The sequence below is a fragment of the Vanessa atalanta genome, chromosome 1 (assembly GCF_905147765.1).
Source record: "Vanessa atalanta chromosome 1, ilVanAtal1.2, whole genome shotgun sequence".
NCBI classification, from domain to species: Eukaryota; Metazoa; Arthropoda; class Insecta; order Lepidoptera; family Nymphalidae; genus Vanessa; species Vanessa atalanta.
Genome location: NC_061871.1, coordinates 6,507,975 through 6,531,890, shown reverse-complemented (window position 1 = coordinate 6,531,890; position 23,916 = coordinate 6,507,975). Strand labels below are relative to the sequence as shown.

The window sequence follows — 23,916 nt, the reverse complement described above, 5'->3', positions numbered from 1 at the left end:
ATGCTAATAAATATACTATATCGATTTTATATTTTGTTTGAAATAACTCAAAATTTTAAATATCAAATTTCAATAATCAACTTAAGTCATTATTTGTTTTATTATTTGTTCGAATCAATGAAATTTTGTCTTCTTATAATAATTTTAAATGTCTATTTATATGAGTTAAGTATAAAGAGCTTTTTCTTCTAAAATTGTTTTTTTTTTATTCTCTGTAGAGTTTAGTATATTTTTATGTACTTGTTGACTTCAAATTATGAATAATATTTGAAATTAAATTTATTAGCGGAAATTGCGTCAATATTATTTTATGTAGGCTGGTCACATTGTCATTAATTTTTTCTAAAATTTCGTGTCAGGGCTCTTGCTGTGGCAATATGGCTGTAGCTTTCGAGTTTTACTGGTAGTGCGCGGTGCTCTAATCATTTTCAATATAGAACGAAGTATTTCCGACGGATCAAAAGTTTCATTTTTAATTTTTTAGTGATTACTGTATCTGTTTACTTTGGTTTTACCCAAATTGTGTAAGGATTTTCTAAATTTTTCAATCCGTCGTCACCAGAATTCACGCGACGACAAAATGGCGTCGCTTGACAAGATTTTGCAGCGAATTATATTTTTCAATTTTATTGGCTTATCATAAAATAATTTAAAAAAATGTCACAACAAGTGTTTCAATGTTTTTATATTAAATGAATTGAATACATTTTATTTATTTCTGTCCGCAATTATCTAAGATACAGTGCATTCAATAGAATTTCAACAAAATGCTCTTGGTAAGTGTTTTAAAAGCATTTTTTGCCTTTAATTTATTATATATTAATATATTAGCAGTATTTTCGGGTTTTTAACAGTACGAGAATGTTCTAGAAGCTGTGGGTGTGGCCGTAAAAAACGAAGAATATTTGAGACGTAATAGTGAATAAATCGTTTTCTACGATTGTTTACAATAGTTTTTTGTGTTTTTATGTATTAAAACTTGTTTGTTCCACTAAATAATCCGTTTTCACTGCTTCTTTGTTACGTAATCTTACCCAAGAGGCCAATAAAAATGATTTTGGAAAGGGACCCATTTTTGCAATTTGGCTTTGAAAATTGGTCTTACCAAGTACTACTGATGTAGGCAGATGCAGTTGAGGTTATGTTTTAATATATTTTTCTTTATTTTAGTGATGAGGCTATTTTGAAGTGAATTACATAATTGTTCATTCCTATGTTTTAAAATTATTAATTTTTGAGTAATTTCTTTAAAAAAAAGCAGAAAAATGTTGTGTAGGTGTTTTATATTTAAGGTGGTTACTCGAATAATCAATAGAAAATGCTGATGATATAGATTCCTTGTTATCTCTCTTAAATTACAAGGGGGAATATCCTTGCACTTTACCTTTAATGGTGGCAATTATAGGTAAATTGACCCCCCCACTCCCTTCATATTCACACTAGTGTAGCGAGTAAAACACTTTTTATTTTATTTGATGCTTACATATTTGTAATCATAATAATATGTTCTGTTGTTTTTTTTTGTCATAATAATTAATATTTTTATTGATTAGTCTTTTCATTATTGATTACAGTGCTGCTTTCAGTATGTCTTTATTATTATGTTGTTTATCACTCTGCTTTATGCAAATAATTGAATAATTTTAGTTTCTTTTTTCTTTAAAATACTGTTAACATGTGCTATATTGTTCCAGAAGGGCTCAATGAATGAATCTGGGAGTGACTCTATGAGTGACAAAGGAGAGAAGAGTGATTCTAGTGGTTCAGGCTCCGGCAGTGAGAGGTGTGTATTATATTTAATAACTTCAAATTAATTATGTGAATGTTTATTCAATAATAAAATAAATTCCTCATCAGTGACAGTGGTTCTAGTTCTTCTGGATCTGGGTCAGCTGGCAGATCAGGATCTGAGAAGTCTTCTAATGCAGACAGGTCACATCTTAGCGATGACACAAAATCTTCACCAAAACATAGTATCGCTAATTCTTCCAAATCTGATCATCACACTGATAAAGATTCTTCAGATGACTCAATATCAAAACGAAAGTCAAGAAATAATCATGGAAAGGTGAAATCAGATCTATGGGAAGATAATCCTGATATATATGGTATTAGGAGATCAGCCCGATCAAGAAAAGAACCAGATCGACTAAAACTTGCCGATAGTGACTCGAGTGAGCGAGGACGAAGTCATAGAAAAAGTAGAAAAAAAAGGTAAACAACCATACCAATACCATTAAATACATATTTCAAAGTTTTTGAAATTATAAGTCTGAATATTTGGTGCCACAAAGTAATCAATCAGTTTAATTTTTAGTTTTTTGAATTCATCTGAATATTAATCATAACCAATCCACTAAGTATTATTTTAATTTATAGCAACTCATGGAATTCAGATACCTCCGATAGTGATAGTGATTTAAAGGGTTCCCCACCTCCACCCTCTAAAAGACCAGGCCAAAGAAGTGTACCTCTAAGGAAAAAGAAACCATCGAGAAGAAGAAGATTTACCAGTGATGAAGATGAAAGTACAGAAGCATCCGATGAAGAAACTAGGAGGTAATGTAGAGGTTTGAAATCAAGTTACTATTTTTTTAAAGTACTCAATAGTAACAATTGTAATAAGAAAGTATTTGCTTTATTACTTGACAATAGTTTATTGCCAAGATGTGAATTATACAAATAAATAATCAACACTAAATTATTATTTGGTGATAGAACTTATTAGTCCACCTGGGTAGGCACCATCACATATTTTGCATAATACAGTGGAAGTAGAAAAAAGAGATAAACATATTTATGTATTGATGACATGTGATTTGCTAATAACTCAGATATTTTGTGGACTACTAAGATTTTATGATTAATATAACTTTATTTATAATGCAACACTATTACACCTAACCATTTATTTCCACTTTAATTTTACTTCCAAAATTCTGATAACAATCGTCAACGTTCAAAACGCCATTTTTTTCGCAAATGCATAATGAATATCACAGATTAATCAAGCTGTCGACCAATGATATCGCGTCAATTTGCTGTCAAATTTTGTTTATTTGGCTTTTCTCCTCTTGCGGTTGGAATTGAGAGAGTAGGAGAGTATTATTGTGTCGATGTCTATGTGCCTTGGTTACCACTATAATTGGTTGGTCCCTTTATCAGTCCATTATAAATGTTTGGTGTGATGATTTAAATTTTGCATAAACAAGTAAGTTCAGACAACTACTAGTTGAAACTTTTTGTGTTTGATTACAAATTTTATTTTTATATAAGTCTTAAAACTGTAAGAGTTTTAATATAAATGGTGTTAGACAACTAATTGCCATGTTTTACATATGATATAACCTTTCTCATCCTATCTTAATTTCTTTAAATGTAAATGTAAGTTTGTTTAAATTAAACTTAAACCAAGATGTTAAAGTTAAGGTATAGAAGAAAATTTGAGAAAAATTATTAATTTACTCATCAATCTTTGTGTAATTATTTTATTGTAACATACATATTATTTTTTTATTGTTATTCAGCTTTTGTGGTTAATAAGAATTCCCAATATATTAATCTATATTTTTTTGCCACATTTTAAACTTCAATGTATGCATTGAAGGGTTATAAGAAATAGTTTTAAAAAATTATTTGATGGTCTTGATGAAAGTAAAAATACTTTAATTAAGGGCATTTCCTCATCCATACTATTTTTCCTTGCTTAGATAGACCATGAATGAAGAATAAGAAATAAGGTTGTAAAATTCATTATTAGTGAAACTGTTGAAGCTAAATATTTCTCATATTTGATTAAGGTATTCCTGTGTAAAATAGTAAAAGACACGGTTATTACGAATGAAATTGTGTTGTGATAGAAAAAAAATATTTTAGAAAGTTAGAAAAAGGCCCCTTGCCTTGAGAAGCGTATTGATTGTTTGTGTGACATTAAATCTGGCTCGATATTATGAGTACCAATAAATATCTAATATGTGTGGATATTCTGAAAAATGACAAACACCATTTTTAACAAAGTATGATTTGGGCGTCTATACATCATGTTTTCTCTACTGAGTTTAGCTGGACTATGTAAAATATATACGACTCTATAAAAAAATGGAGAATGGAAGTTGAAATCACAGCTACATATAATGAATTGGCTTTTTTGTAGATGATTGAATAAAATCATTATTACTTATTCATTGACCTGAAACTCTTTAAGACAGTGTTCGGAATATCAATAGGTGAAGTGAATTGAGAGTTAAATTTTAAGGATGAATCACAATTTACAGGAGAGAGAATAAAGAAGAAGAGAGCTATAGAAAGAAAGAAATTTCATTTCTAATAGATTTTTTTTTTAAATCCGTATTAACTACTATACAAATAATGAATCTGAATATTGCTGATAAGAAAATATTTTTTATAAGAAAATATAATTTTCCTATAAAATGCGCTCGTGCTTGTTTGTGCAATCGTATGTTTTATCCAAATCTTTAATATTTGGTATTCGTAGTCTCAGGTCAGATGATATATAGAATTATTTTATCTGTCAGCAACTCTTCTCTGGCTTGAGAGCAGAACGCAAGCAATCTTCGAAGGTAAACAAGCGGCTTGTGCGTGTCTACTGCTCAGTCAATTGTTGCTTACTTCAGAGCTGCAAATTTACATTATGCGAATTGTATATGTAGTAGAATTTGATCCTTTAATGTTTTTTTTTACAACCGAGAGCGAAGATTTTTTTGATTTTGATCATTATAATTTATCTTCTCGATGATCGGTTGAGATCCCTTTTTGTATACTATAAAATATTTACCTACCCACATAATCTGTGATATAAACATAATTGCCCTGGTTGAATTTTCATGCTCTATTTTGACACGTATGCAAGTATATCTTAGGATCAAATAGAAATCTCTTCTATCTTTATGAATAGCTTAGTTCACAAACACTACTATTGTCCATAAAAATGTAAATTTGCTTCTTTTTTTATTTTTATATAAACCGAGTATTTGCTTTGAGAGAATAGTAATTCATTATTATATAATTAGAGATATCTAAATAGGTACATTTTGCCGTGAACATCGTAGCGCCATTTTAACTTTGGGATTAATTCAAGATGGCGGCCAAGGACATACAAGATTTCAAGCGTAAATTGTTCACTATTTTAAGAATAATACTTATTAGGCCAATAATAGATCATTTGATTGATCATTTTCTCAGCCAGTATTTATGCGAATGTTTTATATATTTTTTACAAATAATTATCATGATTTTTAAGAGACTCCTACAAACATATTACAATATTTATTTAATACACGTCAGAAATGTATCAATGTGATATTTCATGTTCCGTCTTGTTAGAGGACATATAAAAATGATAACTACGCGAATAATTAATAAATAAATAAATAAATATTGGACAACATCACATACATTACTCTGATCCCAATGTAAGTAGCTAAAGCACTTGTGTTATGGAAATCAGAAGTAACGACGGTACCACAGACACCCAGACCCAAGACAACATAGAAAACTAATGAACTTTTTCTACATCGACTCGGCCGGGAATCGAACCCGGGACCTCAGAGTGGCGTACCCATGAAAACCGGTGTACACACTACTCGACCACGGAGGTCGTCAAAGTTAATTATTTTACAATTGTTAATTTTAGAAATAACACAATATGTTTTCTTTATAGTAGAACAGCAACACGGCGAACTGGAGCTGCTGTTAGTTATAAAGAAGCCAGCGATGAACAAACTGACTCTTCAGACTTATTGGAAGTTGAAGGGGAGGGAGAAGTTGAACCTGAACCCGAAGACCACAGTGAAACTATTGAAAGGGTTCTTGGACATCGAAGAGGAAAGAAAGGAGGTAAATTATCAATTTTAATTAAGTAAATATTAGTTTAATAATAATAATCAATCTTGACACATATGTCTTTATATTTTAAATTAATATGTGTTACTTGCATTATTGTGGAATGTAGTATTAAATTTTAGCTAATGTCTTCTTATCATTGTCCAGTCACTGGAAATGTGACTACAGTTTACTATGTAGAAGAGCATGGTGATCCCAATGAAGGTTGTAATCCCGAAGATGAAGAAGCAACTGAACCTCAGTACCTGATTAAATGGAAGGGATGGTCTCATATACATAATACATGGGAGTCAGAGAAAACAATTAGTGAACAAAAAGTGAAAGGTCTTAAAAAGTTGGAAAACTACATAAAGAAAGAAGCAGATCTTTCGTGGTGGAGGCAGCAAGCAGGTCCTGAAGATATTGATTATTTTGAATGTCAATCTGAATTACAGCAAGAATTGGTCAAGACTTACAATTTTGTAGAAAGGATATTTGGTAAATATACCTGTAATTGTTAAAAATATCATTGTTTACTTTTATAAGTTTAATATATGATTATATTAACATTTTTTTAGCTGAACAAACAAGAGAGTTGGAAGGTGGTGGAACAGCTCACGAATACTTTTGCAAATGGGAGTCATTACCATATGCAGATTCAACCTGGGAAGATTCTTCTCTCATAGAAAAAAGATGGCCTGCGGAAGTTGAAACCTTTAAAAGTAGAGAAGCTGCGAAAACTACGCCATCAAGACATTGTCCTGTTTTAAAACGACGGCCGAAATTCCACCAAGTAAAAGAACAACCCGAGTATATGGGAAAGGATCAGGTAGTTATTAAAATAACAAAATAAAACAAATGAATTCCTCAATCATTTATTCAATTATTTTGTTTTACTTATTAAAAAGATCATAAATCATTTGTTTCCAGACTTTTATATTAAGAGATTACCAAATGGATGGATTAAATTGGTTGATACATTCCTGGTGCAAAGACAATTCTGTCATATTAGCTGATGAAATGGGTTTAGGTAAAACAATACAGGTAAATTATTTAGATTTATTTATATTATAATATATAATTTATACCAATAGTCTAATATATTGATATTTGTCTTTTGTTTCAGACAATATGTTTTTTGTATTATCTATTTAAATCCCAACAACTGTATGGCCCGTTTCTTTGTGTAGTCCCTCTAAGTACAATGACAGCATGGCAAAGAGAATTTACACAATGGGCACCTGATATTAATGTTGTGACTTATATTGGTGATGTAACAAGTAGAAATATTGTAAGTAAATCGAAATGATTGTATAGAATTTATTCAGTCCACTAGAGACAGTAATTTATTTAAAGTTTGTTAAATAACTTATTATAAATAAAATAAAAATACTCTTTAACTTACAGATCAGGCAGTTTGAATGGAGTTTCGCCAGTTCAAAAAGATTAAAATTTAATGCAATATTAACTACTTATGAGATTTTATTAAAAGATAGGCAATTCCTGAGGTCTTTCAGCTGGGCTTGTCTGTTAGTTGATGAAGCACATAGGTTAAAAAATGACGATTCACTTTTGTATAAAGCTTTGAAGGAGTTTGATACAAATCATAGGTTACTGGTTACTGGAACACCATTACAAAATTCCTTAAAGGAATTATGGGCACTTCTGCATTTTATAATGCCCTACAAGTAAGAAAATTTTAAATTATTCAATCTTATTTATTCATGTAGTTTTTATCATTTTTTGTATAATATGCCAGTTATGTATAACTATAGGACTGTCATTTTGCCTTTAGATTTGAATCTTGGGAAGAATTTGAGAAAGACCACGAAGATGCCGCAACTAAAGGCTATGAAAAATTACATAAACAATTGGAACCTTTTATATTGAGAAGACAGAAAAAAGATGTAGAGAAATCTTTACCTGCAAAAGTAGAACAAATCTTGAGGGTGGAAATGACTTCGATACAAAAACAATACTACAAATGGATTCTTACAAAAAACTATAGTGCATTGCGAAAAGGTGTAAAGGGGTCAATAAATACATTTATAAATATTGTGATAGAACTGAAAAAGTGTTGTAATCATGCACTCTTGACAAAACCGGAAGATTTTGAATCAAGAGCATCTCTTGCTACTACAGATGCTGTTGAGGTATATAACATTTTTGTAGTTTACTTTTTATGTGCAATTCCTATATGTAGTTATGTATATATTTATATCTATTATTTATAATATACTGGCAAACCTCTTTGATGTTTGAAAGATTAATTCTATGACATCTGGATCAATGAATGAAAAAAAGTTTCTTGTTCATGTTCCTTTAAATATATTTTGTTTTAGAAACTTCTAAGAGGCTCTGGGAAACTGCTATTATTAGATAAATTATTGTGCAGGCTAAAAGAAACTGGCCATAGAGTTCTTATATTCTCACAAATGGTAAGAATGTTGGATATACTTGCTGAATATTTACAAAGGCGTCATTTTCCATTTCAACGCCTAGATGGAAGCATAAAAGGAGAAATAAGAAAGCAGGCTCTTGATCACTTTAATGCTGAAGGCTCGCAAGATTTTTGTTTTTTGCTATCCACAAGAGCAGGTGGCCTTGGTATTAACTTGGCAACTGCAGATACTGTGATAATATTTGACTCTGATTGGAATCCACAAAATGACCTTCAAGCACAAGCTCGAGCTCATCGTATAGGACAAAAAAATCAGGTAATTATTGTTTTAACTTATGTTTACGATATTTTTTACTAAAAATTTTACTCGGTTTTTCGCAATATTCATTTGTAACATTAATTTCGTAGGTCAATATTTATCGATTGGTGACCGCTAGGTCTGTAGAGGAAGATATAGTAGAAAGGGCTAAAAGAAAAATGGTTCTAGACCATTTGGTCATTCAGAGAATGGATACTACTGGCCGAACTGTCCTTAACAAACGAGATGCCTCCGGCACTAGTGCAAATAACCCTTTTAACAAGGAAGATTTGAATGCAATTCTGAAATTTGGGGCAGAAGAATTGTTTAAAGATGATGATGAAAATGATGAGGATCCTGTCGTAAGTATTAAATATATTCATGATTTGATATTATGTTATAATAAGTCTATTATTTTTTATTTTTTAAATAATTTTAATTTATTTTTAGTGTGATATAGACGAAATTTTGCAAAGAGCAGAAACTCGAGATGAGGGACCTGCAATGGCAGGGGATGAACTACTTTCTGCATTTAAAGTAGCTAGTTTTGCATTTGACGAAGAAAAAGCTGTAATGGAAGTAAAAAAAGAAAATAATGAAGAGGAAGGCAAAGATTGGGTATGTGAATCATTATATTTGTTCATTGATTAATTCAATAAATGTTTATTTATATGTGTTTAGAATATTTATAATAACCGAAAAACATTTTATAGGATGACATTATACCAGAAAATGTAAGGAAAACCATAGCTGAGCAAGAGAAGACTAAGGAAATGGAGGATTTGTACTTACCACCTAGAAGAAAAAACATGCAGCAAAACAATGCTGATGATAGTAAGTATTGAGCACGAAATTATACTTTTGTTCGTATAATATTGATTTGATGTTTCATTAATTGAAGTTGCGAGTATTTTGCAATATCATGGTGATTAAATAATCTGTGAAATTGCATTAGAAGGTGGCCGCAAACGTCGCGGTCGCAGTGGTGGAGACGGCGGCGACGGTGGTGACGGGGCGGATGGCGAGGGGGACGTCGACAGTGACATATCCGACGCCGATGTTAGCGCTGACGACGACCGACCTAGGAAACGAGGCCGTCCTCCTGCGTCGCATAGGGAAAAGATAAAGGGATTTACAGATCAGGAGGTAAGATTGCACCTAATTTTAACTGACATGACATAGGAAGTCATAACAAGTAATTTCTCTTATTACTTCTTTCAGTAGAAGAATTATTAATTAAAAGCATTTATGGTCTTATTTTAGATTCGCAGATTTGTCAAAAGCTTTAAGAAGTTCTCCGCACCTTTAAAACACCTTGATAGCATAGCTTGTGATGCTGAACTACAAGAAAAACCATTAGCTGACCTCAAAAAATTGGGAGAAATTCTTCAAGAGAGATGCAAAGCTGTTTTAAATGATACAACAGAATCTACTAGTAAGTAATATTATTATTATTATTTATTAATGTATAATATATACAGTTATGTATTCTATAAAAATGTGGGTAATACTTGATAATTTTAGACGAGCATAATGATGGCCGCAAAAATGCAAGAAAGACATTCAAACTTGGTGGTGTTCCTGTTAATGCAAAAACAATGGCAGCCTGTCAGGACGAGCTTGCACCTTTAGATGATTTCTTACCACAAACTAAAGAAGAAAGACTGAAATGGCAATTAGATTTCAGGTAATGTTTTAATAAACATGAGTCCAAAATAAGAAAAAATTTACTTTATTTAACATTTAATATTAATATTTATAATTTTAGGACAAGGCCTGCAAATTTCGATATTGAATGGGGAGTTGAGGATGATTCTAAGTTATTAGCTGGTATTTATCAGTATGGTATGGGTTCTTGGGAAGCGATAAAAATGGACTCATCATTTGTTATTGGTGATAAAATTCTTACTAATGAAGACAAGAAACCCCAGGCGAAGCATTTACAATCAAGAGCAGAATACTTATTAAAACTAATCAAAAAGTTACTTGATCAAAAAAATGGAAAACAAAAACAAAGAAAACCAAGAATGAAGAAAGGTGCTAAAGAACCTGTAACGAAAGACACTGTTGATGAAGACATGAGTTCAGGTAATGAAAGCAAAAAGGGGAATAAAAATGCAAGGAATAATGATAAAGGAGAAAAGGTTTGTATATATAACTTAAATTTTGTATGTAAGTTTACATTCAAGTTACAAGTACATTTTAAATAGATTACTATTACATCTTATTTTATAATATATCTCACAAATTTTATTTTAGGGAAAGTCAAAACTCGAAGATATTTTAACGCATGACGAAACATCCAATGACAGAAAAGAAAAGGACAGGAAACGCACAAGAAAAGAGGGTAAAGATCGACCCAAAAACGATAAAATTAAGGGTCGCAAAAAGCCTGCTGGACCTATGCATTTTACTGCTAATAATGAACCAAGAGCTTTAGAAGTTTTAGGTGATCTAGATCCATCGGTATTTGAAGAAGTATGTTTGATTTTATTGCGTAATGTTATTAGGTAGCCATTAACTTTTATGTAAAAATGATTTATTGAAAATATTATTCCAGTGTAAAGAAAAAATGAGACCAGTTAAGAAAGCTCTTCGTGCCCTTGATAACCCAGATCAAACTCTCTCAGAAACAGAACAGGTATCCCGAACAAGAGCCTGTCTGACACAAATAGGAAATCAAATAGATATATGTTTATCTGAATATCCAGATCCTGAAAAAAAAGTTGAATGGAGGAGTAATCTCTGGTATTTTGTGTCAAAATTTACAAATTTTGATGCGAAACAGTTATACAGGTTATATAAATATGGTCTGAAGAAAAATGTAGATGGTAAAAAAGATGGAAAACACAAAGAAAACAAGGTATTATTTAAAATTGTTTCAAGTGAATTTAATTTCGAATATCAGTTTTTTTAACATTTAATATTTTATTGTCCTATTTTAGTTAAATGCTAAAAATAATATAAACAGCTCAAATAATCATGTAAAATTATATAAAAAAGAGGTAAAACATGATGAAAATAATCGAAAAGAGAAAAGAACAAAGGTTGAAAAAGACAAAATAGATAAAAATAATGAAAAGATACCCCACGCATCTGGTGTAAAAAGGAAACTTGAGGAGGGAGAATGTGACCCAGAACCAAATGAAAACAAACGACATGAGAGGTAAGTGAACACTGATATATTTTATCATATTTCCTCATATCTAAACATTTAACTCATTCAGGTGCATAATTTCCTCGCTTTGTCGTTGCAGAACCTCTTTATTTCATAACTTTTTTAACATCGCTAACTTTTCCTTTCATCACCATTGCTTCTTCCATACCTGCAGACATAAACACAAACAAAAGGAACGCAGAGATAGGGAAGGGAGCTTGAAGCGGGACGATTTGATGTACAGAGAGCGGAGCCGGACGGAACGAGAGAGAGAACGAGACCGAGATCGAGACCGTGAACGCGATCGTGATCGAGATCGAGATCGAGACAGGGAGAGAGATCGAGATCGAGATCGCGATCGCGACCGGGATCGGGATCGCTCTCGTACGCGAAGAGACAGCGGCGGTGTTGGCCCGCCACGTGTGCGTCCGCCCTATGCGCCACACGCGCATGGCGACCACGCTGCGCACCCGTCGCATCCGGCACACCCTGCTTGGACGCCGCCCGCCTATCCGGGTCCTCGTCAGTACCGTGGTGGTGATCGCAACGCTCGGCCACATGATAAGAGACGGTACACATTGTGTTATATTATTTAAATTCATTCACATTCGTACAGAATATTATTTATTTTTATTAAAAACTCTCTTAATAATTAGGTTTGGAGGATATGCAGCAATGGGTGGTCCATACAGTGGATATTACGAGGGTACGGCGATGGCAGGAGGGATGGGTTTTCCTCCTGTACGTCCATACCCGGAGGATTGGCGTGGTTACACACCACAGTCTGACTATCCATACGACGAGCGAGATTACGAGCGCGAAGTCTATAGAAGAGATTATGATCGGCGGGCGCCACCGACTTAGCAAGCTCATCGATTGAGCTGTGAATGTTCTCTGTAAATATAGTAATAACGATAAAAATAAATATGTAAATAGTCAATAGATATAGATCTCTTTCCGTGGACGCTGATTTAGACGTAAAGTGTAAGTGACAAATAGTGCTGTGGTTTTTATCTATGTGATAAGCGAAGAGCATCATCGATTTTGACTTGAGACATTTAATAATATTGTAACCGTGTTTTGTAAGTGAGACTGTATAGTAAATTTATTTATTTCCAAGTCTGTCGATTATTTGTTAGTGTACAGTTTTAGACAATATTATTTTTACATTGTTTCAATTTGTTGCCAATTTTACCGGTTTTAAATAGTAATATCTTAATCTACTATTTCTTGATTTTCTATTAATTTAATGCCAATTTTAGGTATTTATTTGTCAACGACAGGTGATATGCGTATATGATAGTCAATGTACAAAATTCAACAATTATTAGCCGATTTCCATATAAATAAAATCATGTGCAGTTCAGAAAATTGTGTATAGCTTAGCACTGCACATTAATATTGTCATTGCATTTTGGCAGTGTATAGGAAAGAGTTTCATTGTATTTCCTTTCTCATTAAACATGCATTTCTGAGTCCAAGCGGGATTCGTACAGTCCTATTTTTATACATATGTAAAGTCTTATTCTCTGTTACATGCAATTGAGTGTAATAAGAGTGGAAGCGTCTTGGTATAAACCATGATAAATAAACATATTATTAAAAGTTGATTTATGTCTATCAATTCTGTCCTTACCCTGTGATATTTTATTGTTATACGTCACCCGCTGCTGTTTCGTTTGCTTGATAATGATTCAAAGTTCAAAAGATACTAATAGAAGTATTCAGCAATATCATACAAATAAAAATGAAAGTTATCATACCATGTGGTAATGGTGATTTCTTGTTTCCGTTTTTTTAAGGAAAATGTATAAATATAAGAAGTCATTATGATGTAATGTATGTCTAAATAATAATCTCCTGGAGAGTAGTGAAAATCGTTTTTTTATTGCGAAATTGCGGCTTAAGTACGAATTATTTTATTTAAGGCAGACATTGGTCTGACGTCGATTGCGACGTGTAAACGTACGTAGATGGTTAAAGGCTATCCAGTATTAAATTCCGTTTGGACCTTCCCTTTCTTTAATTAATGTCCAGTAGAGAGGGCGGGTTACAGACAGTGTTTGTACAAAATTGTCAAACAGCTATTGCAAGTAAACAGAAAGTCACATAGTTTAAACAGGTCTTTGTTATAAAAATTAAGTTTTAATTAAGAAAAAAAAGTAACCATAGCTTTCTAGAAGGGCGAATTGGAAATTACCGCGGCTATTTATACATTATTAGTCTGATCTGTTGAAATCGCATCTGTAATTAGTCCTAGTAGAGGTCATTCTCCAAAGTTAAATTCGTAGTTAGCCTGTATGGCTGTTGTTTATGTAGTCTCTGATTCACACTCTGCTCACAATGAATCCTCACTTTGCCTATGTATACTTACGTAAAGCCGTTTTGATACACAGCTGGACCTCTCCTGTTATGTCGGATGGCCGCTCTACCGGATTATGAGTAAGATCATGGAGAGTGCACATGTGTCCGCGCACAAACTTGTGCTCTATCTTCTGTGACAAAATTAGTCACCGTAGTCAAAGTCTGGTCAGGGGGACAGTATTAGCTATTTTATCCTAGCAACACTTCATTGTATTTTTATTTTCTTTGATTACTTTGTATGTAAGCATATTGTTGACTCCTATATGTTGGCTTTTTCATTTAATTTAATTTATTCAATAATATGATTAAATTAGATTTTTGTAAGCTTCTGACCGATATATATATATATAGCATATTATGAAGCAAATAAGTCTTTTTCGTAATTAATAAGTACGCGACAGTACTAAGTACACTTTGTAAAATCACCAGTCGAAAAATACTTATAAATATTAAAATATTGCAAATTTAAGATTGTTTTTAAAGGTGGGGAAACAGATTTAATCATAAATGAGAATGAGAATTTGATCAGGCAATAAACGGACATATTAGTATCTAAAATATTTCGATTTAAAAACGTTCATTCACAAAGCTTGAAGCTATTTATAGATTAAGTTATTCTCAATGAACAACGCAGGTACCATTGCGCATGTCCTTAATCCAGCCACCCAAAGGTTTCGTACTTCAGTAGAGTGTTTTCAACCTAGACGAATTATTATGATAATCACATTTAAAATGTAGACAGTAAAGACTCAACTTTGATTGGTAAATACTGAAAATTTTGTGATCAATAGTAAGCCGGTGTACCAGGATGTAAGTAATTCATTCATTTTCAATTTTGTGTTCCATAATTAGATTAATCACGAATCGTGTCACTTATACCTAATAATATTGATTCTCAAAGTTTAGGACAAGCAATTTTAATGAGTAATAGAAAATATTTTTTAACTATACTGACTTACAGGACTGTTAAAATCAGCAAATTTCACATTATTTTATAAAAATCCCTGAGTAGGTATATTGTAAAAATGATTAAGATTTCATTATTTGAAATAAATAAAATTAACAGAAGTCGTTTATCATTAATTAATTGAATGTTTGGTATGCATCATTTATTTAGTTTTGTATTTTTTTAGATTTGTTAGTATGGCGTTATTCATTGGGTGACGTGTAAATGGTCGGAGGAGATAAATCGACGTGACTATGCTGGCGACTTCGTTTACACTATCGCTTGTGGTGGCAACAGCGTATGCTTGCTATTTATTTCCTAGTGGTAGGTGTTGAAGAATATATTGAATACAACATGTATATGTATTCATAATCTATAATATAATGTTTTAGACCAGGTTGTAGTAAGTATATATAGCAAGAACATTGAGATCCCACAATGATTTTAAAACTGAATGCTAAAGTGATACTACTAAGCCATATAACGTACACATTTATCGAAATATGGTTTTATAGTAGATTAAAGTTTCCATTGTTACAGCTAATTGATGTGCATATTGTGTCAGACGTGCCGGATCCCTGTCGAGGAGTTGCGTGCGGTCCTGGAGAGCAGTGTAGACCGTCTTCAGATGGAAAATCTTACAAATGCGAGTGTCCATCTTCATGTCCGAGCTATGGAGATCACGAAGGTTCTCGGCCTCTTTGCGCCAGCGACGCGCGGGACTATCCAGGAATTTGTGAAATGCGACGGGCTGCTTGCGAAGCAAACACGAATATAACTTTCAAGTATTATGGAAAATGCGGTAAGAAATCTCACCTCAAAATATTGCTTTGATTAAAATGATACAAATTGATGTTAATTCTTTCACCAGATCCTTGTGCGGGTGTAACCTGTCCGGATCCAGAAGTTTGTCAATTGGATGACAGACGCCAGCCTTTATGTCGTTGTGCCGAACCGTGTTCACTCGAGTTCTCTCCTGTTTGCGCTTCTGATGGAAAGACTTATTCAAACGAATGTCAAATGCACAGGGAATCGTGTCGTGCAAGAAAACAATTAAAAATTATATTTAAAGGACAGTGTAGTTCAGGTAACCTTAATATTTTTAAATAATAATTTAATCCTTTTAATGAGCAGTAATGTGGTATTATATTTTATTTAACTCTTACAGGCGTTAATCCCTGTGCAGAAGTAGAGTGTCGTCACGGGGCAGAGTGTCGCGTGGAAGGAAGCGGCGCGGTGTGCGCGTGCCCGCCGCCGTGCGAGCCGGTCCTGCGACCAGTGTGTGGGTCGGATGCGCGCACCCATGACAGCGAGTGCGAGTTGAGACGAGTTGCGTGTCTTTTGGGGAGAGAATTGAAGGTTGTTCACGCCGGTGCTTGTGGTGAGTTTTTGTTTGATTTCTTTTTTCTACCAATTGTCAGCAGATGACTACTAATAGTTGCAACTTTTCAGTAGTGTTCGCTCTAGAATCTCGGAAAGCACGTCAAGCAATTGGTCCTGCGCTTGATTTATTTCAACTCATCGGTCTGGAATGGGTTATAGAAATAGAATAGGTTACAAAAAAGATTTAAATAATAGTGGCACAAAATTGTCATGTATTTTAGCAAAATGTATGATAGAATTAATCATACATTTAATTAATCATAAATTAATTAATCGAATTTAATCTGGTTAATTCTGGAATCAGGATCTAATGGAGTGTGCGCTGGGCGCGTGTGTCCGCACGGAGGCGAGTGCGTGTCTACGGGCGGGCGGGGCGTTTGTCGCTGTCCGCGGTGTTCTAACGAGTTCGCCCCAGTGTGCGGCTCTGACGGCATATCTTATGGCAATCGTTGTAAGCTGCAACTCGAGGCCTGTCGGCATCGCCGGCACGTACAAGTGCTGTACGACGGACCCTGCAGTTAGTATTCAAAATATTATCTTTAGTAGACGAGTCATTGCAAATATTATAAGTGTACAAATGAGTTTCTTTGGTTTTTATTGCGAAATACAGTATTGTATGATTTATCGATATATACAGAAATGAAATGAAGGTAGACTAGAAATGGCTGGTTTTGCTAATAGAGGTTAAGTTATATATAATATACGTATTAAATGTATCTATAAGCTAACTTACCAAAGACTAAAGAGGGTAATGAATATATAGTAATAATAATAATAATAATTTAAAGTGATTTGAAATGTAAAATAATGTTTTCACGTTCACTTTCATTCATGCTATTGTAAATTATTTTAGACGGATGTGAAAATAAGAAATGTGAGTATTATGCAGTCTGTGAAAGTGACGGGGTTTCTGAAGCAAGTTGTGTTTGCCCTAAGCACTGTGAAGATGGAACTGTAAGTAAAAACAAATTTGTCTATTCATAAATTAGTTAATATAGTTTATAATCCTTTCTTAAGATTTAACCAGCGTCTAATACGTCTTTACTAAAAATAAAAAGTTTTTTAAATTAATTAATTTATTTGTAAAATATATACCAACTCGTTGGCGGTCGCTGTGCAGGTTGGGTACCAGCAACACTTCAATTATTATTCTTCATTCAAAAACACGAGTTTATAGTAACTCAGTATTATACGACTTATTTATGATATAATGTATTTAATCCTATAAAATCAAATGTGATGTTGTCTGAATAGAAAAATTTGGTGCCACTTCTAAAATAAACACAATCCAAATAATACAGTCATACATCAATCGCAAAATCATCCGTGGTGATTTAGATAACGATATTTTTTACTTTCATTTACTTGGTTTTTGCAACATATATAAGTAAATTAAGGTAAACGTTAAATACAATTTTCTATTTATATTTACATCGTGATTATTTCAGGAGACTGAAGAGATTTGCGGAAACGATAATCAAACTTATAGTAGTGTTTGTGCACTTCGAGACGTAGCTTGTCGGGAGAAGAAACGACTTCACCTCAAGCATATGGGTTCTTGTGGTGAGTTGGCTTAATCATATCATCATTACCTTAATTGTTATTTCCAAATAGTTTGATTTGTAAACTTTAATAAGACTGACAAATAAAAACTGTAGTCAACGGCAAATAAAATAAGTCACCCTAATATTCGAATAGAATCTTGCGGTGGCGTTCAATGCCCCAACGGCATGTGGTGCTCACGCGGCAAGTGTACGTGTGCGACCACATGTGCCGATGCGCCGCGAGAGCCTGTTTGCGCCGATTCACACCGCACCTTCCCCAACGAGTGCTCACTGCACAGGGTCGCCTGTGAAGCGCGCATGCGCGGCGACGCGGTCCCACAAGTGGCCTACTATGGCGAGTGCACGGATTCCCACGATGGTAACCTAACCACTGCAGGCGAGTGTGATCATAGAAAATTATTTAGATAGGTTCTTAAGAGTTTCTCGTTAATACATGCTACAATTACTGAGGCATTTAAATCCTTTGGTAATTATGTACTAATAATTTAGTTGTACGTAGTGGTAGTTTGACGGTTGTATGACTGACTGACTGCTTCAGGTTTACTTTTAACTGTAGGTACAAATAGATCAGGCAAACTCTTAGACAACGGTAACGATATTCGGGTGCTGGACGAGATGGAGAGCTCCAGCGCCGCCACGGGGACGGCCGTGTGTGCGCGCGTGCAGTGCGCGTACGACGCCACGTGCGCCGTGGACGCGAGTGGACAACCGCGCTGCGCGTGTCTCTTCGACTGCGCGGCCGCCGCGGCGGCTGCGTCTGCGCCCGTGTGTGCGTCTGACATGCGCATGTATCCTACGCTCTGCCACATGAAATTGGAATCGTGTCGTCGGCAAGAAGACTTGAGGCTCCGACCTCTAGCTTTGTGTAGAGGACTGGAGGTAGATATTTTATTTTATCGTTATCTATACTTCTTTAACTGTGTTATTATATCTGTTTGAGTTAGTAAATTTATCATATCTGCTTAACAAAGTTTGAGATTGCTCTGTGGTTTTAATGTGTGCCAATTATTTTTATGTAATTTAAAAATAAATAATTATTGTTACAGTTTCGGCCCTGTGGAGACGACGAGCCTCTAACGGATGCCGAGGGTCGTCCAATGGACTGCGGTGGGGGTCCACATCGTAAAGACTGTCCGATTGGCAGCTATTGTCATCACACTGCTAAAGCTGCACGTTGCTGCAGAAAAGGTTTATTTAACATATTACTCGTATACAGAAGAGTGCTGTAGGTAGAAAGTTATGGAGCTACTAAAGCATTTAAAGTCACAGTAATTTTAAAATAATAGTTAAAATTGAAAACTTCTTAAACTGTAAAATTTAAGAATATGATTTATTGCAGATAAATCGATCGTAGAAAAAAAAGATTGTCAAGAATCTTGGTATGGTTGTTGTGGAGATGATGTTACGCCGGCACGAGGTCCAGGGGGAGCCGGTTGTCCCTCACAGTGTGGGTGTCACAGGCTTGGGTCAGTGGTAGAGCAGTGTGACGAGAGTGGACAATGTCAGTGCAGGCCTGGCGTGGGTGGCCAGAAGTGTGATCGGTGTGAACCGGGATACTGGGGCTTGCCTCGGATCGGAACTGGACACGCTGGATGTATACGTAAGTAACAAAGGAGAATTATACTTACATTTGAATTATAAAGTATCTCAGGAATTACCAGTCTGATTTGAATAATTATTTTTATAGTCCGTTTATTGAATTGAGACCGCGAGACTATTTCTAATATAAAACAATAAGAACCATAATTTTATATTTACTTAGCTCGATTCAATAACTAACAAGTAATGACAGAATGATCATTGTCAAATTTGATTTTGAAATTAATAAATATAGGTGTATTTTTTATCTGAGTTTTAGAGTTTTAGAAAGATTGAAAACTTATTTTATTATAAAGCATGCGGTTGCTCGGCCTTTGGGTCAGTGCGTGAGGATTGCGAACAAATGACGGGTCGCTGCGTATGCAAGTCTGGTATTCAAGGACAGAAGTGTACCGTTTGCTCTAATCATGAACACACTCTCGGTCCTAATGGCTGTTTTGATCGTGAGTACGATACTTATTTATATTTTCGAGTAAATATATATAAGTTGAAAGTAATAACATTTTTATATACAGCGGAATCGACGCAGCTGCCTGCAACAGAATGCGATCACATGACGTGCTATTTCGGAGCATACTGCGTTATACGCAGTGGGCTCGCTACATGCGAGTGTGGAGCTCCGGAGTGCACGGCTGCCGAAGCTCCTTCCGTCTGTGGCAGCGATGGTCGGACCTACCTCTCAACCTGTCACCTGCGAGCACACGCGTGTCGGACACAGTCTGATGTCGTAGTCCAAGCGTTTGGGCCTTGTGGAGAGGAAGCCCCGACCGTTAGGCGAGGTAGTCGCTCGGCTGACACTCGCTCGAACCCTTCACGTAATTCGAGAGAAAACGAACACTCTGTAGGTGACTCGGAACGCACCTATCGAACTAATTCCATACACTTCACAGACGCTTCGGTAGACACGAGTGATAGTGGCAAACCAGACAGTCCTGAACCTGAAATGACGTGCATTGACATTCTACCGCCTCTTGATTATCGCTAGTACAAAGACAGCTAGTATAATGTAGTTGCACAAATCTGTAGTTGACACAAAAGTTTTCACCTTAAAATAATTGTACTCTGTATTTTTATCAAATCAATTCATCTATTCCATCTCTTAAAAACTCAATTATTCGCAGAGAAAATACGTATTACACACATTAACTCGAGGGAGAACGAAGAGGAAAGTGGTTGTAATAAAAACCTATCTAAAAATATTCATTTTGAAAATGAATCTGAGGAGGAGCAATATATAACAAATGAGGTAGAGGAAAATTATCCAATTTATGAAGAATACATCGAAGGCCCTGAAAGCGAAATATATACAGCGCCATTATTCGACGGACTCGCTCGTATGACGGCAAGGACACGATTGCCCGCTAAACGATTCGATATTTGGGCCGAAGTGTCGGCTGTGTGTGGAAGGGGCGCTTTAATAAGTGCCTCAGGTGTAAGAGATTATTTATGGCTCGGACTCGTAGATAACAGAGCTGTTTTGCGGTGGGACGCGGGCAACGGACCTTTAGAATTACATTCAGGGAAAGTCAAAGTCGACGTCAAATCTAAAATATCAGCAAGAAGGTACAAAAAAGATGCAATGTTAAAATTGGGATCAACGACTGCTAGAGGTTCCACGCATGGCCGGATGAGCTCGCTTGATGTGGATCCTTATATTTATGTCGGCCACCCACCCGGCAACATTACGAAGTAAGTAATTATATAGTTAGCAATGTTCATTATTCTTAAAATAATTATTAATGTTTAATTCAGATCAGATAAGAGATTATCAAAAGATTTCACGATATCTGATACATGTATGAATATTGAAAGGTTATCGGGAACTCACGCACTGCACGGGTTCGTGGGCTGTGTACATCGCTTACGTGTGAGCGGTCGCGACGTTATCCCCCCCTCAAGGGGACTGTCCGTCACCGCTCAAGGCCTCCGACCTTGCACTCCGTACAATCTCGCTCAGATCGAATGTCCTTGAAGTTACTGTACACATTTAACAGAACCGGTTTCATTATAATGTAATAAATCTGAAATTTACAAGATATTTTAATATTATTTGAAAATAATTCTAAATGTTATACGATATTTTAAAACATATGTGTAATATTGTACCATGTTAATGTAATAATTGTCGAGATAGTCTGTTGAAAAAATAATAAAAGCCTTTAATCGATAAAACGTTCTTCAAAATTAAAGATATTTATTTCTAAATGTTAAGGTCCCCGGAGGCGATCATTTGCAATTGTTAGCTTTTACGTGATTAATAACCACTTCTGATGCATTACCAGATAATTATATTTTTTATATTTACAGTCAATAAAATGCTTTAATTTTTATTAATAGCCAATGAGAATCGTTTTTAATATCGATGGCGTCACTAAACATGACGGACGTCTGAATACGATCTCGACGTACTACGTAGCTTTAGTCTATGCGTCGTAGATGTTCTATGTTATTATGTGTTTTTCGTTATTATTAATATCTTCAGCCTTATAAGTAGGCGTAATGGGAACCATTATAAACATTAAATAAATATGCATTCATTTCAACGAGAGGAAACGAAATAGACAAAGCAAAACTTAATTACTTCAAGAGTTCGTTGTAAATATTCATCACTAAACGAATATATTAGTTTATCTGTTCCAATCTGTTCTAATGCTTGATTCATTAATTTTTTTTAGTACAATTATTTACTAAAATTGCAATAATCGCATTTTAAATCATTTTATTCTGTAATGCGGCCTTTGCAATTCAATTTAGAAGTAGACAGACGTGCGGAATCGGATGAGATATTTTCAATCTAAGCTTTAATCACGTAAACAAAAGGCTATTTGACTGGTTTTTAAAATCCCTTTTATAATGTTTAGTAGAGGTTATGGAACCCAGTAAAAGTTGTGTTTTTTAATTCGTGTACATATTTGCTGAAAAATATCAAATTAAAAATTCAATGTTTTAATAGCGCGCGATAACGCTACTTTGACAATATGGCGCTGCAACGGGGTCGGTGACGTCACTTGCCTGTATTGTAATCTGTGGCACATATAATCCACATACAGTAGCATACGAGGTTAACAATCTAGTGACGTCATCATAAACCCGACCAATCAGGATCGTTTTGTGTCACGTGACAAACGTTTAAAAATATGCATTTTTATTTATGGATTTTTGAATAAATAAATTATTATTTTAAACTTTCGTTAATAAATAACAATTTTTAAACTCATAATATATACTGATTACAATAATTGACACTTTATTTTTCGCATTGTCAAATAGCCTATTACAATTATGGTGTATGATCGTCTCGGAGTCCACGAAAAAATAAGTTTTATAAAATAATGTTAAGCAGCAGTATTAAATTATTTTTATAAAATAAAGGAATTGAGAATTTCCGCGAAGTGTAAAAGCAAAAGGCATTTCTTATAAAAAGGTTGCATTCTCAGAAATTAACGAGGTATTAGGTCTCAGATCGTTTTAGACCTTTTTTGATTTTTGCCCGTATTTATCATAAATATTAAAATTATATATATATATATATATATTTGTTTTAATTCTTTCGAAAAGATTTATTTTGAATCTTTTAAATAAGAAGCCTATAGCCGGGCAAATATTTGTATCATTGGCCCGATCCGATCACCGTATTCGTATCGCCGGCGCGTATCATGATCGCACGATATGCAGCCATGATACGCGGTCTCGATACGCCGCTCTGGCCCGTTTTAGATATCGGTTTCGTTGCACATAATAAAATAATTGAATAACGAAAATGTATTAAAATTTTACGACGTCTATTAAGATAAGCATGTATTTTGTTAACCCAGCTACAAAAAACTATTGTAACAAGAATCTGAAACAGTAGACCTGAGAGTGCCCACAATACTGGATAATTGAATTCGCGATCATGGTATGATACGGAGTAAGATGAAAGACGTTCACAATGAGATACGCAGCTTGATACGGTACCTACGACGAATGATACGGTGATCGGATCGGCCATATCAGGACTCGGCTTTAGTAGAATTATTTCCTCTTGTCATTATAATATAGTTTATATCGACGACCTCCGTGGCCGAGTAGTGTGTACACCGGTTTTCATGGGTACACCACTCTGAGGTCCCGGGTTCGATTCCTGGCCGAGTCGATGTAGAAAAAGTTCATTAGTTTTCTATGTTGTCTTGGGTCTGGGTGTCTGTGGTACCGTCGTTACCTCTGATTTCCATAACACAAGTGCTTTAGCTACTTACATTGGGATCAGAGTAATGTATGTGATGTTGTCCAATATTTATTTATTTATTGTTTATTTATTTATATCAATTTAGTTTTTTGTTTTTAAATGTATTTCCTCCACAATTTTAAAGATGCTTGCGT

The 23,916-nt window shown here is 34.4% G+C and overlaps 2 protein-coding genes across 9 annotated transcripts; both read left to right on the top strand.

The window, feature by feature from the left end:
- The first annotated feature begins 375 nt into the window (after nucleotides 1-375).
- LOC125066179 (chromodomain-helicase-DNA-binding protein 1) lies at nucleotides 376-13,307 on the top strand. Of its 6 annotated transcripts, none has more exons than XM_047676943.1 (24): nucleotides 376-776; nucleotides 1,698-1,783; nucleotides 1,858-2,214; nucleotides 2,380-2,559; nucleotides 5,681-5,856; nucleotides 6,010-6,339; nucleotides 6,420-6,670; nucleotides 6,772-6,885; nucleotides 6,968-7,132; nucleotides 7,249-7,529; nucleotides 7,637-7,994; nucleotides 8,184-8,558; nucleotides 8,651-8,902; nucleotides 8,991-9,158; nucleotides 9,254-9,374; nucleotides 9,496-9,686; nucleotides 9,804-9,975; nucleotides 10,065-10,227; nucleotides 10,309-10,684; nucleotides 10,800-11,018; nucleotides 11,101-11,403; nucleotides 11,486-11,706; nucleotides 11,873-12,268; nucleotides 12,354-13,307. In XM_047676943.1, the coding sequence occupies exons 1-24, from the start codon at nucleotides 768-770 to the stop codon at nucleotides 12,559-12,561; spliced, it is 5,472 nt and encodes a 1,823-aa protein (XP_047532899.1). In that variant the 5' UTR covers nucleotides 376-767; the 3' UTR covers nucleotides 12,562-13,307. The 6 variants fall into 6 exon arrangements, with proteins under 6 accessions (XP_047532899.1, XP_047533696.1, XP_047532106.1 ...); XM_047677740.1 differs by having other exon boundaries at nucleotides 1,695-1,783; nucleotides 1,873-2,214; XM_047676150.1 differs by having other exon boundaries at nucleotides 1,695-1,783; nucleotides 5,684-5,856.
- Nucleotides 13,308-14,728: 1,421 nt separating this feature from the next.
- Nucleotides 14,729-23,595, top strand: LOC125063949 (agrin-like). 3 transcript variants are annotated; one of them, XM_047670685.1, is made up of 16 exons: nucleotides 14,729-14,871; nucleotides 15,195-15,331; nucleotides 15,573-15,809; nucleotides 15,879-16,094; nucleotides 16,176-16,388; nucleotides 16,695-16,907; nucleotides 17,244-17,344; nucleotides 17,839-17,953; nucleotides 18,089-18,331; nucleotides 18,512-18,834; nucleotides 19,002-19,143; nucleotides 19,295-19,555; nucleotides 19,851-19,997; nucleotides 20,070-20,333; nucleotides 20,676-21,243; nucleotides 21,367-23,595. In XM_047670685.1, the coding sequence occupies exons 2-16, from the start codon at nucleotides 15,262-15,264 to the stop codon at nucleotides 21,524-21,526; spliced, it is 3,273 nt and encodes a 1,090-aa protein (XP_047526641.1). In that variant the 5' UTR covers nucleotides 14,729-14,871; nucleotides 15,195-15,261; the 3' UTR covers nucleotides 21,527-23,595. The 3 variants fall into 3 exon arrangements, with proteins under 3 accessions (XP_047526641.1, XP_047526649.1, XP_047526657.1); XM_047670693.1 differs by having other exon boundaries at nucleotides 15,548-15,809; XM_047670701.1 differs by lacking the exon at nucleotides 21,367-23,595 and having other exon boundaries at nucleotides 20,070-20,395; nucleotides 20,676-20,939.
- Nucleotides 23,596-23,916: the final 321 nt, after the last annotated feature.